The sequence below is a fragment of the Prinia subflava genome, unplaced genomic scaffold, assembly GCF_021018805.1.
Source record: "Prinia subflava isolate CZ2003 ecotype Zambia unplaced genomic scaffold, Cam_Psub_1.2 scaffold_47_NEW, whole genome shotgun sequence".
NCBI classification, from domain to species: Eukaryota; Metazoa; Chordata; class Aves; order Passeriformes; family Cisticolidae; genus Prinia; species Prinia subflava.
In genome coordinates this window covers 788,538-803,424 of record NW_026961001.1, presented here as the reverse complement: position 1 = coordinate 803,424, position 14,887 = coordinate 788,538, and the positions used below count along the sequence as shown (strand labels likewise).

The 14,887-nt window shown below is 55.3% G+C and overlaps 4 protein-coding genes and 1 long non-coding RNA gene across 9 annotated transcripts in view; 2 read left to right on the top strand and 3 right to left on the bottom strand.

Annotated features, from left to right (window-relative positions):
* The window catches only part of LOC134565359 (uncharacterized), an 85,221-nt gene that overhangs the window by 32,042 nt on the left and 38,292 nt on the right, over window positions 1-14,887 (bottom strand). The window lies entirely within an intron of this gene.
* LOC134565416 (uncharacterized) lies at window positions 4,211-9,789 on the top strand. Its single transcript, XR_010083906.1, has 2 exons — window positions 4,211-4,296; window positions 9,370-9,789. It is a non-coding gene; the product is annotated as an uncharacterized LOC134565416 (long non-coding RNA).
* The window catches only part of LOC134565396 (uncharacterized), a 34,507-nt gene continuing 23,924 nt past the window's right edge, over window positions 4,305-14,887 (bottom strand). The window contains exon 2 of one of the 2 annotated variants that reach the window (XR_010083893.1): window positions 4,305-4,684. Coding sequence is in view for 1 of the 2 variants with exons in the window: in XM_063424969.1 (XP_063281039.1) it covers window positions 5,173-5,308 (136 nt within the window). In the remaining variant the exon portion in view is untranslated. Of the gene's footprint in view, window positions 4,685-5,139; window positions 5,309-14,887 lie in introns of those variants that run through there. The other variant, XM_063424969.1, reaches the window with a different exon arrangement.
* On the top strand, window positions 6,286-8,215 carry LOC134565378 (zinc finger protein 239-like). The gene is made up of 2 exons (XM_063424935.1): window positions 6,286-6,309; window positions 6,625-8,215. The coding sequence occupies exons 1-2, from the start codon at window positions 6,301-6,303 to the stop codon at window positions 7,642-7,644; spliced, it is 1,029 nt and encodes a 342-aa protein (XP_063281005.1). The 5' UTR covers window positions 6,286-6,300; the 3' UTR covers window positions 7,645-8,215.
* LOC134565407 (uncharacterized) lies at window positions 10,912-13,621 on the bottom strand. Its single transcript, XM_063424981.1, has 2 exons — window positions 12,822-13,621; window positions 10,912-12,376 (listed from the first exon to the last, which is right to left on the bottom strand). The coding sequence occupies exons 1-2, from the start codon at window positions 12,872-12,874 to the stop codon at window positions 11,824-11,826; spliced, it is 606 nt and encodes a 201-aa protein (XP_063281051.1). The 5' UTR covers window positions 12,875-13,621; the 3' UTR covers window positions 10,912-11,823.

The window sequence follows — 14,887 nt, the reverse complement described above, 5'->3', positions numbered from 1 at the left end:
CCAAAGGTGAAGGGGTCCTTGCTCCCTTACAAATACCTGATTCACACCTGAGTCTTGGGTCAAGGGTCCCATATTCCTTGCCTCAGCACCATCCAGTTGCACACCTCTACCCATAAGGTCCCAGACCCAAAGCAGCCAGGCTGTATAAGGCTCACGTCCCGGTCGTGTAATATCCTTTTGCAGATTACAGAGACTTTCATATGACAGGGACTCAGTGATGATCTCAACCTGAGGCTCCTCTGTGGATTGTGTGGGCCCTCCATTTTTAACCTTATTACCTGAGTTCAGCACCAATTTCGCCTTAGACTTCTTCCTTTCCACAGGGGCAACTGCTGCTGGCTGTGACTGCCCCTGTGCTTCAGCTGGAACCTGGACGGTTGTAATGTCTGTGGGTTCCACTGCTGCACCTTCAGACTCTCCCTCTTCAGGGCAGGGGGAGGGTTTGCCACCAGCTGGGGCTAATGATGCCAATGAGGCCACCACTAGGGAAGTGTGCTCCCTCAGCATCGGGCCCATCTCCTTCACCAGAACTCCCACCCAATCTGGGTGGTTCATTTCTGAGGTGAGCTGCAGGGCAGGGTCAGGTGGTGGGGCAGCATCCTTAGTCTGTGGGGCAGTGTCAGGCTCCATGGCAGCATCCCCAGTCTCTAGGGCAGTGTCAGGCTCCATGGCAGCATCCCCAGTCTCTAGGGCAGTGTCAGGCTCCATGGCAGCATCCCCAGTCTCTAGGGCAGTATCCTTATTCTCTGGGGTAGGTATCAGGGTGGTTATCCAGGCCAATCTCCCCTTATCTCAGAATACTAAATAGAATAGGCCTGTGAGCAATACCAGCCATTGTATGATATCATTAGCATTCAGAGAAGATTTAAACCCTTCAAAAACTGGTGGAATAGACCCAAACAGCTGAGTGAAGGGTTGGGAAAAAAATTCCTCTGGTGTCATTTCCTCACAGTAGGTGCCATTGTTAAAGTAACCCCACAAACAAACACTTGGAGTGTGATAGCCATGTATCCATGTGCCTGCCTTCCAGAGGAAGTTAAAAATCCATGAATTCCTCACCTTATTAACCCACAGTGCAAACTGGATAACAGCCACAGTAGCCTTACTTATAGGGCCCATGTTTAGATAAGGGCCTGCAAATGGCAGAAACACAGCCACAACCACATGCCACCCAAACCAAGGTAAGCTAGACCACATGATGCAATTTAGGGAGGTTTCTACACCCAGTGCACAAGGTCACTTAAGAATTGTTATTTCTTTTCCTCTCAATGCCGTCGAGCCCCATGTTGGGCACCAAAAATCTGCCTTGGTTTGAAAGACAGTTATCTGCTAGGAAGGGGGCAGGACCTCTCTAGAGATGGAGAATTCAAATCTCCTCCCTCTAAATTATTCCAACCCAGAAAATTAAAGGGGCTTTCAGGCAGAGGTATGGAGATAGGAATAACAGTCCTTTACTGGTATGTATGACAAAACAAACAAACAAAAACTACAGCATTAATAATAAACAGAACCTGGAACCTTGAGGGCTTTCTTTCACAAAAGTCCAGGGCAGTTTGATCTCGGTGCCCCTGCAGGACTTCGAGAGGCTGAGCTGGAAGGGAGGAAAGTCCCAGGCTGGTGAATGAGATCAGAAGCTCTGCACTGGTTGCTGGAGCAGAGGGATGTCCTGGCAGGGATGGCAGGGCAGGGCAGTGCGGGGCTACAGAGTAGCAAAACTCTACGGCCCGGCAGGGCAGGGGCCCGGCAGGGCAGGGGCCCGGCAGGGCAGGGGCCCGGCAGGGCAGGGGCCCGGCAGGGCAGGGGCCCGGCAGGGCAGGGGCCCGGCAGGGCAGGGGCCCGGCAGGGCAGGGGGAGGCAAGCTCAGGGTTCAAGGGCACATGAGCAGATGGTGGTCGACTCTCCGAGACCAGACAGGGTGGTGACAGTGAACTCCTGCAGCGAGCAGCAGCCTGGCTGTTCTCTCTCTCTGCCCAGAGCAAGAGAGCGAAGCTGCCCCCAGCCCTGTCCCTTACCTGCCCCCACATCTCGCATTATCTCTGCCCCCGCCCCGAGAAATGTTGGAACGAAACAAAGCAAAACAACAACACGGAGGCAGGAGGTCTGCCGTGAAAGGCTGCTCCCCAAAAAGAGGGCGAGCCTGTTTATTTCTTCCATTTTTATACATTTGTGGGTCTGGTCATGGATTGGCTTCTGGGGTTACTACCCCTTGACCCCACTGCCCACACCAGCGGTCAAGCAACATGATTTTCAGGCTAGAACTATGTAGACAAAGGACAGTGAACAAAAACAAGAAAGGTTGTTTATGTTCCAAAGTGTGTGTCAGAAAGTGAAAAACTGACCCTTAATAGTGTACAGAAACAAGAACTGACTCCATCTTATGAACAAGTAGAAGGCTTTAAAAAAACTCCAAAAAACCAGGGCAACGGAGAAACTCCCTAAGACCCAAAGAAGTGTAGCCAGGTGCTACAACTCCCTACAACTACCCAGCAGTTAGTTTCCTAGCAACTTAGGGGAAATATTCTGTAAGTAAAAAAAAAACCCTCTAACCACCAACAGGAAGAAATTGGAAAGGACTAGAGAGGAGGGAGAGAAGAGCAGGGCTCCTCAAAAACAGTTTCTCCCCAAGCTGAGGAGAACAAGACAAACAAAATTGAACCCTCCAGATTTCCCTGCTCTCTGAGCTGAAGCCCTCTTGGAGCTGAAGCCCTCGCTGGCTGCTCCAGGCTGGATGGGCAGACTGGCAGAACTGGGAAAAGGGCTTATAATTATAAAATTATAAAGATTAATTATAAATTAATTCCAAAAAATATTATAAATTAATAATTATAAATAAATTTATAAAAAATTGAAAACTAATTTATAAAACAGCAGCAACAGTGGCACCATAAACACTGATGAGAATCATGCAGGGACATCCCACAGAAGGCTCTCAAATGGAAGGGATCCACAAGGATCGAGTCCAGCCCTTAAGGTAACGGTGCCTGTGGGGTCAAATCACACACTGGCATTATTGGCACCTTGCCCTAACCAAGGTAACATTCACAGGGAAGCACTTGTTTGTGGTCTGTATTCACAGTGTTATACCAACATAGATATAAAAGCTATTTATGAAAGTATAAATACAGGGTAAGAAAAAGGAATTAGAAAGCTGTTTTCATAGTGTTATATCTACATATATATATATAAGCTTAGTGTATAAATATGTAGTGCAAGAAAAACAGGATGATTCCAGGAGTGGCTCCAGAAGGAGAAAGAAACCCCCAGCCCCAGCCCAGGCAGCCACACATCAGCTTCCACATCATCTCCCCTTCCTGCAGGTTCATCTCCAGGAGACCAGGCCCTGAGGTGACCCTGAGACCAAATCCTGAGATGTTCATGAGATCAGGCCCTGAGGTGACCCTGAGACCAAAACCTGAGATGTTCATGAGATCAGGCCCTGAGGTGACCCTGAGACCAAATCCTGAGATGTTCATGAGATCAGGCACTGAGGTGACCCTGAGGTCAGTGCAAGGCAGACCCTGCGGCTGAGGAAGGACATCCCAGGGTTTGGGGAAGGGGCAAAGCTGTGACTGCCCAGCACACAGAAGGTGCTTTGTCCATCCCCTGCTACAGTTGAGTTTGGGGTCTGCTGCACAGATAGGGCATCGGATTTGAGCAGAAAATGCTCCTGAGTTTATTCTCAGCCAGGAAAACACACTCTGCATCACCCAGGACAGGAATCCTGCAAGGAGGAGCAGAGACAATGCTGGCACCACAAAAGGACACTTTCTGCCCCATCCCCTGCCCATCCCCCAGGCCCTGACAGGCCCCCCAGGCCCTGCTCAGCTCCCTGGGACTCACGAGGAGTTGAAGCTGCTGCCGTCCTCCCACTGGAGCAGCTGCGGATCGGGCTCAGCCTCCCGAGGGGAAGAAGCGGCAGCCCTGTCCTGGCGGCTTGGAGCCCAGGGACACTGAGCCACGCCTCGTTCTCGCGCGCTGAGGGGCGACCGCGGCCCGTCCCGCTCCGCATTTCTCGCCTCAGGCCCAGCGCGGGCACGGCCCCTCACGGGGCTCTTGGGCCATGGAGACGCCGCAAAGGGCGGGAAGGGTTTTCCTTCAGGGCAAGGGGGGCTGAGAGCCTTCCGCGGGCAGAGCCCGCCCCTCGCTGCCATTGGCTGATTGTGCCGTCACTCCTTGTTCTCGCGCGCTGATTGGGCAGAGGCGCCATGGGCGGAGCGCGTGTGCGGGCCCGGGAGCGGCGGCAGCGGCCGGAGCCCGGTGAGGCGGCGGCGGAGCTCGGAGGCGGCCCCAGCGCAGGTGGGAGCCGCGCTGGCTTCTGGCGGGGCTGGGCCATGGCTGCGGGCGGAGGGGGCGGCAGGGGGCTGTGGCGGCTTCCTTGTGCCGTGTGGGCGCCGTGTTGGCCGTGGCCTGAGGGCGCCGCGGGAGCGGCTGCCCGCGCTCTCCTTCCCGCCGGGGCCTGGGCAGGAGCCGGCGCCGGAATCCGAACCCCTGGATTTCCTTCTCAGCCTTTTCCAGCCCAGGTGTCTGCAGCTATTCCCGGGGCAGTGTCTGGGGTGGATGTTGGTTGGTGTTTGCTGATGGTGGTTGATGTTCTGTTGATGGTCGTTATCTCTGTGGGTATCTTTTGGGCTCTTCCCAGTCTGTTGAGATGTTAAACTCATCTCTGGTGAGTGGTGTAACATCCCTTAAAAAAAAGCCTTTAAAATTCCTTTCCGCAGGGCAATGGGAAACCAAGCCTGAGTGAAGAAATTAAACTAAAAATAATTTTACAGTTGGTATATTTTCCAACAATCCAATCCCCCCCAGCCCAGTGTGTGAGTGTGACTGAGCCCCAGAGTGGAATTGTCCCGTTGTCTTCCCCAGCCCTGTGGCAGTGCAGGCACAGCAAGCACTGAAGCTGCAGCAGTGGCAGCAAGGATTGTCCCCAGTGGCAGGAGGTGCCCAAGGAGGGTGCCCAGGCAGAGCATTCCAGCAGAGGATGTGTGGGCAGGCCCAGGGGCTTCCCGTGCTGTGGAGCCCTGGCTGCTGCTCCCTTGCCTTCAGTGCGGGCTCAGTCGTGGCCTCCCATCCTCCTGGTGCAGCCGGGCAGTCCAAATCTCCGGGGCTGCAGAGCCCTGGAGCCCAGGGTGAGGGGTCCCCCCGTGTTCAGCTGTGCTGGGGCTGTTTCTGTGCTCAGGGACACTTGGGATGGGCCACGGCACTTGGCCACCAGTGGGGCTTCTTCCCACTCCTGAGGCAGGACCCGATGTCCTGCTTGGATCTTGTGAACAGCAAAGTCCCAAGGCAGGGGCTGTGCCAGCCGAGCTTCCTGTGGGAGAGATTTCACAGGAGACAGGATTCTGGCCACAGACTGCTTTAGATACACATCCCTTATCTCCAGCCTGCTCTAGGTGGAGAATTTCCAGCATAAGGAATTCCATGGATTAATTCCAGGGGAGATAATTGAATATCTGGCCTGGATCTGGCTCTTACTCTTGCCAAAGCCAATGGCAAAAGCCCTGCCCATGGCATCTTGGTTTCTATCAGCAGCTTCCAAAGGTGTTTCTTTATTTCTCCCTTCATTCTTTCTACCTGACCTGAGCTCTGGGGGGTGCCAGGAGTTGTGGAGGTCCCATTGTATTCCTAAATCTGCCATAACCCCCTGAAGGATCTTTCCTGTAAAATGAGTTTCAAATCTGAGTCTATTGCTTCCACAATCCCTTCTCTTGGAATTATTTACTTTAGAAATACCTTCCCAAGTAATCCAGTGCTAACTGATGATATCAGAATAAGCAGTGCCAGGCAGACCCGCAGCTCCCAGCGTTCCCCACCCGGACCCCACCTGCCCCCCCCGGGCCCCAGCGCCCCCCTTGAGGGGAATTTGGGGAGGTGGGAGGGGGGAGCGCCAAGGCCGGGCCCCCCCGCGCTGTGGTGGCGGGAGCGGCTGCAGTGGGGAGCGAGTGCGGGCGGGAGCGGCCGAGAGCCCAGCGCTGCCCCAGCCCGAGCTGCCCCAGCTCCATGGCTGCCCCTGCGGGGGGATGCTGTGGGTTTGGGGGGAAGAGGGAGGCGGCAGTGGGTGCTGGGCCTGGGGGCAGGAGGAGAAGGGAAGGAGCAGCAGGGCTGAGGAACAAAATGGTCAGAGGATGCACGTGGGAGGAGAAGGTGGGATTGTCCAGGAGAGGGAGGAGTAGTAGAAGGAAGAGGAGTGTGGGAAAGAGTAGGGACACAGGAGGAGGAGAATCAGGAAGAGGAGGCACTACAAGGTTCCACCCCTCCCTGGATCTGCAGCCTCTCCAAAACCCCAGGAGCGTTGCCCCCCACATGCAGCAGGTGACCGGGGAGGGGATCCACGATTGGCATGGGAGTGAATCTTGGTGTTTCTGAGCTTTATTGGGCTAAATGTTGGTGCTTTTAGGGTTTTCTTGGAAGGTCCCAATTCTTTATATTTTAGTAGAGGTTTTTGCCGAGTCTTGATGTTTGGGGAGTTGTTGATCTGTGTCTTGATGTTTGGAGGGCTTTTGGGCTGACTCTTGGTGTTTTGGAGGTTCTTCCAGACACAAGGAGCCAATGATTTCCTGAGATGAACCTGGGCAAGGAGGAACCCCCAGCCTAAGGCGCTCTCCTCTTGTTTTCTCCCCAAACCAGGATTTTTCATTCCCAAGGAGTGTCTGGATGGAGGAGGAGGAAAAGCCCCGGAGATCCCACCCGAGGAGGGGCTGCAAACCCAGGGCAGGGAGCTGCGAGGAGGAAAGATCCCCCCTGTGCCAGGAGGGTGGCCGGAGATGCAGGCGGAGCTCAGAGCTGGGGGAGAAGCCTGATGGAGGGGAGAAGCCCCACAAGTGCCTGGAATGTGGGAAGGGTTTCAGATACAGCTGCCTCCTGATCCAGCACCAGGTGATCCACAGTGGGGAACGGCCCTACGAGTGTGGGGAGTGTGGGAAGAGCTTCAGCCACAGCTCCGGCCTGGTCCTGCACAAGAGGATCCACACTGGGGAGAAGCCCTACGAGTGTGGGGAGTGTGGGATGAGCTTCCGGTACAGGTCCAGCCTGATTCAACACAAGAGGATCCACACTGGGGAACGGCCTTATGAGTGTGGGCAGTGTGGGAAGAGCTTCAGGCAGAGCTCTTTACTGGTGCAGCACCAGGTGATCCACACCAGAGAGGGGCCCTACACCTGTTTGGAATGTGGGAAGAGCTTTGCATGGAGCTCCGGCCTGAGAAAACACCAGCGCTCCCACACTGGGGAGAGGCCCTACGAGTGTCCTGAGTGTGGGAAGAGGTTTAAGACCAGCTCCCATCTCCTCGTACATCAGCGGAGTCACACAGAGGAGAGGCCCTTCCGCTGCCCTGACTGCGGGCAGGGCTTCAAGCACAACTCCACCCTCATCATGCACCGACGCTCCCACACCGGGGAGAGGCCCTACAAGTGTCCCCAGTGTGGAAAGAGGTTTCAGACCAGCTCTGTTCTCCTGGTACATCAGCAAATTCACACGGACGAGAGGCCCTTCCGCTGCCCTGACTGCGGGAAGGGCTTCAAGTTTAACTCCAACCTCACTGTCCACCGGCGTATCCACACCGGGGAGAGGCCCTACGAGTGTCCCCAGTGTGAGAAGAGCTTCTCACAGAGCTCAGCCTTGATCCGACACCAACGGAGTCACCACTAAGGGAAGCCCTGTGAGTGCCCCGAGAGCGGGAAGAGCTCCGTGCGCTGCTCCAGCTCCATCCCCCATGGGAGGATCGGCGTTGGATGATCCCCAGTGACCCCCGTTGGGCAGAGCCCTGGTGATCCGTGGTTCTGGTGATCCCTGTTGGGAAGACACCTGGCTGGGATGCTCCACATCTTCCTGTCTCCCCGTGGGCACCTGGATGAATGCAGGGGCAGGAACATCCATGGGGACACAGACTGACACTGGGAATTCCTTGGGGAGAGTGGATTTGTTGACTTTCAACCCCAGAAAATCTTTAGGGTTCAATGCTATCTCCTGGTGGTATCAAGAAATACTGGATGGTCTTGTGTTGTTATGGTTTTCGGACGGCACAGAAATAACAACATGACTCTCCATGATGGTAAAGATGAGAGCAAACTTTATTCTTCTAAATTCTACTTTTATAGAGTAGTTCGGTATAAAGAACATGATTGGTTATTCAGCGTCTACACTCTTTTGTAAATATTTCTTTTTAGTAAACATGTTGGAAAAACACCACTTGCGGATGGTTTCTCACTTCCCAAGGTTTGTTTGAATTCTTCCTTTAGATTTCTCAGGTTAACATGAGAAAGTTGCTCGTCTGCCTTTCACACAGACACTGGCAGAGCCTGAAGCCTAAGTTCAGACCAATATCAAGCCTACAGTCTTGGAGGTCTTTTCCAACCTCAGGGATTCCACGATTTTGATTTCTTATTGCCCAAGGGTGTGTTCCACTGCCAAATGGTGATGGACTGGAGGAAAAAACAATATATTGGAGAGAGTGGGGTGCAAACCCCACCAATAAAGATTCTTCTGTCCCACCCAAGCACGTGGATCCTCAGCCAGCATGGACACAGAAATCCTTTTCTTTTGGCCTTGATTTGCTTTTCATGATTTTAAAATATCCACCAGTGGGGTAAAAATAAAGACATTGAGCTAATGCATGGGTGGGGACATGGGTGGACATACACCTGGTGGGACATGGACACGAAGAATGACATGGGGACACATGGACATGGAGGGGACGTGTCCATTCCTGGGGACACATGGGGACACAGGAGATGGAGACGTGGGGGACAATGACAGGGATGGAAACGTGGTGGGGAGACAGCCCTGGGTGAGGACATGGTGGGACATGGCCAGTGACATGTGGGGACATGGCCATGGCCGGTGCCATGGGGGGAACTTGCAGGGGCTGTGGGGGATGCTGGGTTTGAGGGAGTTGAGGGTTCCTGGCAGGGACTTGGGCCTTGCTGAGGGCTTTGGGGACCCCAGGCCCAGCGGCTCCGGCTGTGCTGGGAGACCCTGGCGGAGGTTGTGGGGCAGCTGCTCAAGGAGCCCCTGACCTGGACTCTCCTCTGGGCATTGGGGTCCTGGAAGGGAATGAATGTCCTTGTCCCCAGGAGGGAAATCCCAGCAGCCCCAGGGTGTTGGTGGCAGCTGAGAGGCCCCAGCAGGGAGGGGAAAGCCAGACAGAGCTGTCCCTCTCCAAAACTGCACCCCAGACTTTCCCAAACTCAGGGATTAGTCCTAGGAAAAAGCTGCCAGGAGGTGCTCGTGAATCCTGATTTTAAAGAGTTCAGATTTTAGCTAAGGGTTAGAAGCAATTCACATCGATCAAGATGCAAGATAGACAAGCAAATGGTGGGTTAATGATTATTAGATGCTTAAGCTAGAGCTGATTGGTATAATTTTTGTTATTAGGCACTTGTTATAGAAGAAAGTGGAGGAAGCGAACTGTTGTAAGAACAGATTGAAAGCAGTAAGAACAATGGCCAGCACCTGGACTGTGAATCAATCAGTCATGAAACAGGGGACCCTGGATTGTGCCCAGAGGGTCTCAGAGACCTGATGAAGACTCTTCTGACTTCATCCTTTGAGAGCACTGACCCAATTCAAGACCACTGACCCAATTCAAGAGAAGAATTGCGCACGCATGAAGGACTAATACCTCATTTTCATACAGAAAGGACATGGGAGGTGCTGGGGTTATGCATCTGTATTGTGTGTAAGATCTTGGGAAATAAATAGAGGGTAAAGAACCTTGTTTGGTGTGGTCACGCCTTTTGGTGATGACTGCTGTGCCACCTGCCAGTGAATAAACATACCACTTTGTAACTTTAATTAGTTAGAGGGTCTTTGTCCATGATCATACCGGTTTTAAACAACTCACTCCAGCCAAACCACCTGTAGTTGTTCTTATCAGAACCCTCAGGAATTCCTCAAGGACACAGAGACATAAACAGTGCTAAAAGAAGTAAGAAGAAGCTGAGAAACAGCATTCCAAGACTGCAAGGACTAGATAAAGGAGGCCTATGAAGCAATGGACTGTATCCAGTCATGTTTCCTGCAAGGTGCGTGCTGAACACGTGGACAGGATAGAGGCACCAATCAAATAATGCATAATTGAAGATAGGGACTCTGATATTGGAGTTTGGAGACGGAGCAAACGCAGGTCCAATGCCCTCCCATTATGGGGTGACACGGCAGGGGCATGAAAGGGTCCCCATTCTAATCCATCCTGGGGCCTCTTTTGCCCAGCCCCCCCTTGACCAATCACAGTCCCTTTCTGACCCATCCCTTCCATCCCTTCCCCCACAGCTCCGCAGTTCCTGATCCATCCCTTCCATCCCTTCCCGCACAGCTCCGCAGTTCCTGATCCATCCCTTCCATCCCTTCCCCCACAGCTCCGCGTTTCCTGATCCATCCCTTCCCCCACAGCTCCGCAGTTCCTGATCCATCCCTTCCATCCCTTCCCGCACAGCTCCGCAGTTCCTGATCCATCCCTTCCATCCCTTCCCGCACAGCTCCGCAGTTCCTGATCCATCCCTTCCATCCCTTCCCCCACAGCTCCGCAGTTCCTGATCCATCCCTTCCATCCCTTCCCCCACAGCTCCGCAGTTCCTGATCCATCCCTTCCATCCCTTCCCCCACAGCTCCGCAGTTCCTGATCCATCCCTTCCATCCCTTTCCCCACAGCTCCGCAGTTCCTGATCCATCCCTTCCATCCCTTCCCCCACAGCTCCGCAGTTCCTGATCCATCCCTTCCATCCCTTCCCCCACAGCTCCGCAGTTCCTGATCCATCCCTTCCATCCCTTCCCCTCTCGGACAAAGCCGCCATCCCCGCCTGCTCCCCGAGCCCGCCCCACAGCGCCCCCTGCAGCCGCGGGGGGATCATCGCCCCTGCCCCGCCCACCGGGAGCCACCAGCGCCCCTGCCGGCCGTGCCCGGAACTGCACCAAAGGGGAAAGGGCCGCGCTCAGGGAAGTGTTCCTGGCTTCTGCTTCTGGTTGTTATTGATGCTGGGCTTGGGGTTGTTTGTTTGCCTGGTTATACACACCAGTAAAGAACTGCTATTCCTATCCCCACTCCTCTGCCTGAGAACCCCTTAATTTTCAAAATTATAATAATTCGGAGGGAGCGGGTTTGAATTTTCCATTCCAAGGAGGGCCATGCCCTCCCTAGCACACACCTGTCTTTCAGATAAACATAATGCCATTCTCTGAATTAGTTATCATATAAAACTTAGTTAGTATATTTGTAATATAAAAGCATTTTAGCATTGCGCAGTCTCTGTTTTAATTTTCGCTAAGGTCTATGATATGAAATTGATTTATTACACTACCATTTCTGTGAGCTACACAGTGCACACTACAACTGATAGATTATCTTATACCAAAAAGCATCTGAAAGGAATTATAAATTGTACCGTATCAAAATCATTTTGATCAATAAAAGTGTGCAAAAGCTGATACGTGAATGTGAAAGCCAATATTGTATTGTCATTAATATCGTCATGAATATTGTCTTTTATAACCCCAGACTGCTGCCTCTCCTGCAAGGCACCGAGAGGGCTCATTCACCCCCTGCTCCCATGTCTCTGCGTGTCCCCAAGTGTCCCTAGAGTGTTTCCAGTGATGCCAGCCCAAGAATCCATCAGCATTTGGGACAGTTTCAATGAAAATTCCAGGAAAATTCCCCAAATTTGTCTCAAAGACCGCATGGAGAGGGGGGAGGGGACAAGTGACACCAGCGATGCTCCCAATGATGTCACCACCACAATGATGTCACAGCGGTGACATCACTTTCCTCCCAGCAGCCTTGAGATGTCCTCGATGGCTTTTTGGCACCACACAGCCACTGGGCAGCCACCGAGGTCACTGGGGCCACTGGGGATTGTCACAGAGACTCCCGAGGAGGGTGTGGATGTCCCCAAGTGCCCCCAGCAGGTGACTCGGGGTCAGGCAGGTGCTGGCCTCCCACAGCCGCTCGGTCTCGGCCACCGCGGCCACCAAGGCCTTGGGGACACTGGGGGATGCCTCCCTTGTCTCCACCAGGGTGGCCTCGATGTCCCCGAGCTGGCGCAGCAGCTCCCAGGGGAACACGGTGGCTCTGTCACACAGGGACACCAAGTGCCCCAGCAGCCTCAGGGCCATTTGCCCCTGCTCCCTCCAGGTGCCCGTGTTCCTGCAGTTGTCACGGAGCTTGGTGGCCTCCCCGGCCAGCCGGTCCCAGCTCTCTGTGAGTGCAGCCACTGACTCCTGCCAGGCGCTGACCGCGGCTGTCACAGGGGCACGGGCCCAGGGGCCCCTGGGTTGGCCTCGAGTGCGGCCAGGGCCTGGCGCAGGGAGGTGACATCGCGCTGGCCCAGGGAGGTGACACCGCGGTGGTTCAGGGTGCAGCAGAGGTGCCAGGTGAATTTCCTCAGCTCTGCACACAAGGAGTTTGGGGACATGGTTGGCAGTCTGTCCCAGTCCGGCCCAGTCACGATGGCCAGCAGCTCACCCAGGGTGGCCACCACTGCCACCAGCACCTCCAGCAGCTGGAGAGGGGACAGGGAAGGTGGCAGGGACCTCGTGGCACTTGTGGCCGCCTGGGGTGGCCCCTGTGCCCTCCCAGCGTCCCCTTTGTCCCCTTTATGGCAGGCTCAGCTGTTCCCTCTTTCCTTTTGGAACTCCCTCAACCCTTCTGCCCCCCCCCCGCTACCTCCCTGATCCTCTGCCACCCTTCTCTGTCCCCACCCCCGCCTGCCACCCTGGGTTCCCTGCACCCTTCTGTCACCTCTTTCCTTCCTCCCATGCCCTCCTGTCCCCTTCCTACCCTCTGTCCCCTCCTGCCACCCTCCTCTGTTCCCCCTGTCCCTCCAGCCACCCACCGTGTCCTCTCTGTCCCCTCATGCTGGGATTGTCGCACCTCGCGGGGCTCCATGGCCACTGGGGACACTCCAGGGACACTCCAGGGACACTCCAGGAGGCGAACAGGACCCGGTGACAGTCGCGGACATGCGGGAATGCGACGCGGCTGGCGGGAAAGAGGAAGAGGTGACGTCACTGCCCCGGCCTCGCCCGCTCGCGGGGCCAGCGCAAGGTCCCCAGTGTCCCCCTGACTGTCCCCAATGTCCCCCTAAGTATTCCCAACAAAGCTCAAGGGCCCCCCGATGTCCTGTTGGGGACACTGGGGACACAGTAGGGTCCTGCTGGGGACACTGTAGGGACATCGGGGAAACCCTGGTGACCCAAAATGCGACAGGGGACATCAGGGTGGCCCCGGTGACCCCGAGGGAAGGACACAGAGATGACCCCAAGGTCCCCAAGGTCCCCCAGGCTGTCCCAGTGCCCTGGCAGTGACAGTGCCACCCCCATTAGGAGGGGAGTGTGAGGGGCATCGCAGATGGGGTTTGGGGGAAACCCAGGTGAGGTTTTAGGGGGGGTGACAGGTCCCAGATGAAGTTTTGGGGATCCTGAGGGGGCTTTGGGGGGCCCTGGGAGGGTTTTAGGGGTCCCATGTGGAGTTTGAGAGTTCGGGTGAGGTTTTGGGGGGATCCTAAAGAGATTTTTGGGTGTCCCAGGTGAGGCCTGGGGGGTCCCAGGTGTCCAGGGGAAGGTCTCAAGGGACTCCCAGGTGAGGATTTGGGGTTTCCCAGGTAAGAATTCCCAAGGACTTGGGGCTTCCCAGGCGTCCAGGTGAGATTTTGTGGGGTTCCACCTGAATCTCCCTGGGAATTTGGGGGCTCCCACCCCCCCTTTTCCCCCTCCCCGCCCCTCTGAACTCCACAGACTCCAGAACTTTTCACTTCCCTTTTCCCTCCCGGTTGCACCCACGGCCCTGGGGGTTCCCAAACTCCCCCAAAACCCTCCAAAACCCCCCCAAAACCCCCCCAAAATCCCTCCCCAATCTCCTCAGGTGCCCGTTGGAGGTGGCCCCGGGGTTTTGGGGTTCCCACCTCGGGCTCTGTCCCTGTCCCCATCCCGGAGCTCTGAGGGCATCGAGGCTCAGAGGAGGGAGGGCCCCACACCATGATCCTCCCCCAGGGGGCAGAATTCGCCCTGCCAGGACCTCAGGGACCCTTTCGGGGCCGGGTTTAAGCCCTTGGGGCCCGGATTGATCCCTCAGGGCTCCATTTGCCCTGCCAGGACCCCATTGACTCCCCCAGGACCCATTCAGCCCACCTAGGGCTCTGAGTTCCCCTGCCAGGCCCCTGATTTGGAATTGGTTTTTTGGGATTGTTGTTGGGGATCCAGCAGCATTTGGAGTCTGGGATTTGGGATTGTTTGGGGATCCAGGATTGGAGATCTTTGAGGACTGGATTTTGGGTACCCAGCAGCATTTGGGATCTGGGGTTTTTGGGATCCAGGATCTGGAATTTGAGAGCATTTGGGATCCTTCCTTGGGATCCAGCAGGATTTGGGAACATTCGGGATCCAGGATTTTGGATCATTTAGGATTGGGTTCTGTGTATCAAGCTGCATTTGAGATCTGGAATTTGGGAGTTTTTGTGATCCAGCGCTTTGGGGGGGTCGGCGAAGGGGGGAGCAGTGAATGGGGAGGTCTCGGTGCATGGGGAGGCCCCGGAAAATTGAGGTGTGAGAGAGTCCATTGTGATAACGGCGGGTCCTGGCTGATAACGGGGGTGGGGAGGGGGAAAGAACCGAGCCCCAAAGGACCCCCTGGTGCTGGGGACCCCCTGTGCCCCCCCAGTCCCACTCGGCCCCCCCAGTCCCGGCGCTGTTCCCGGGGGGTGAAAAGGGGAGAGGCCAAAACCCCTGGGATGGTTGAGGGGGCCCCACCTCACTTGGGTTTGGTTTCTGCTTTCCCTTTTTGGGGGAAATCAAAGCCATGCACTGATGCTCCGAATCAGGGCTAGGAGAACTGACGGCTTTGCTCGGAGCCGGTGGCAGCGAACACGCAGCGCTGGGAAAGGCGGGCCGGGAGGTGCGGAGA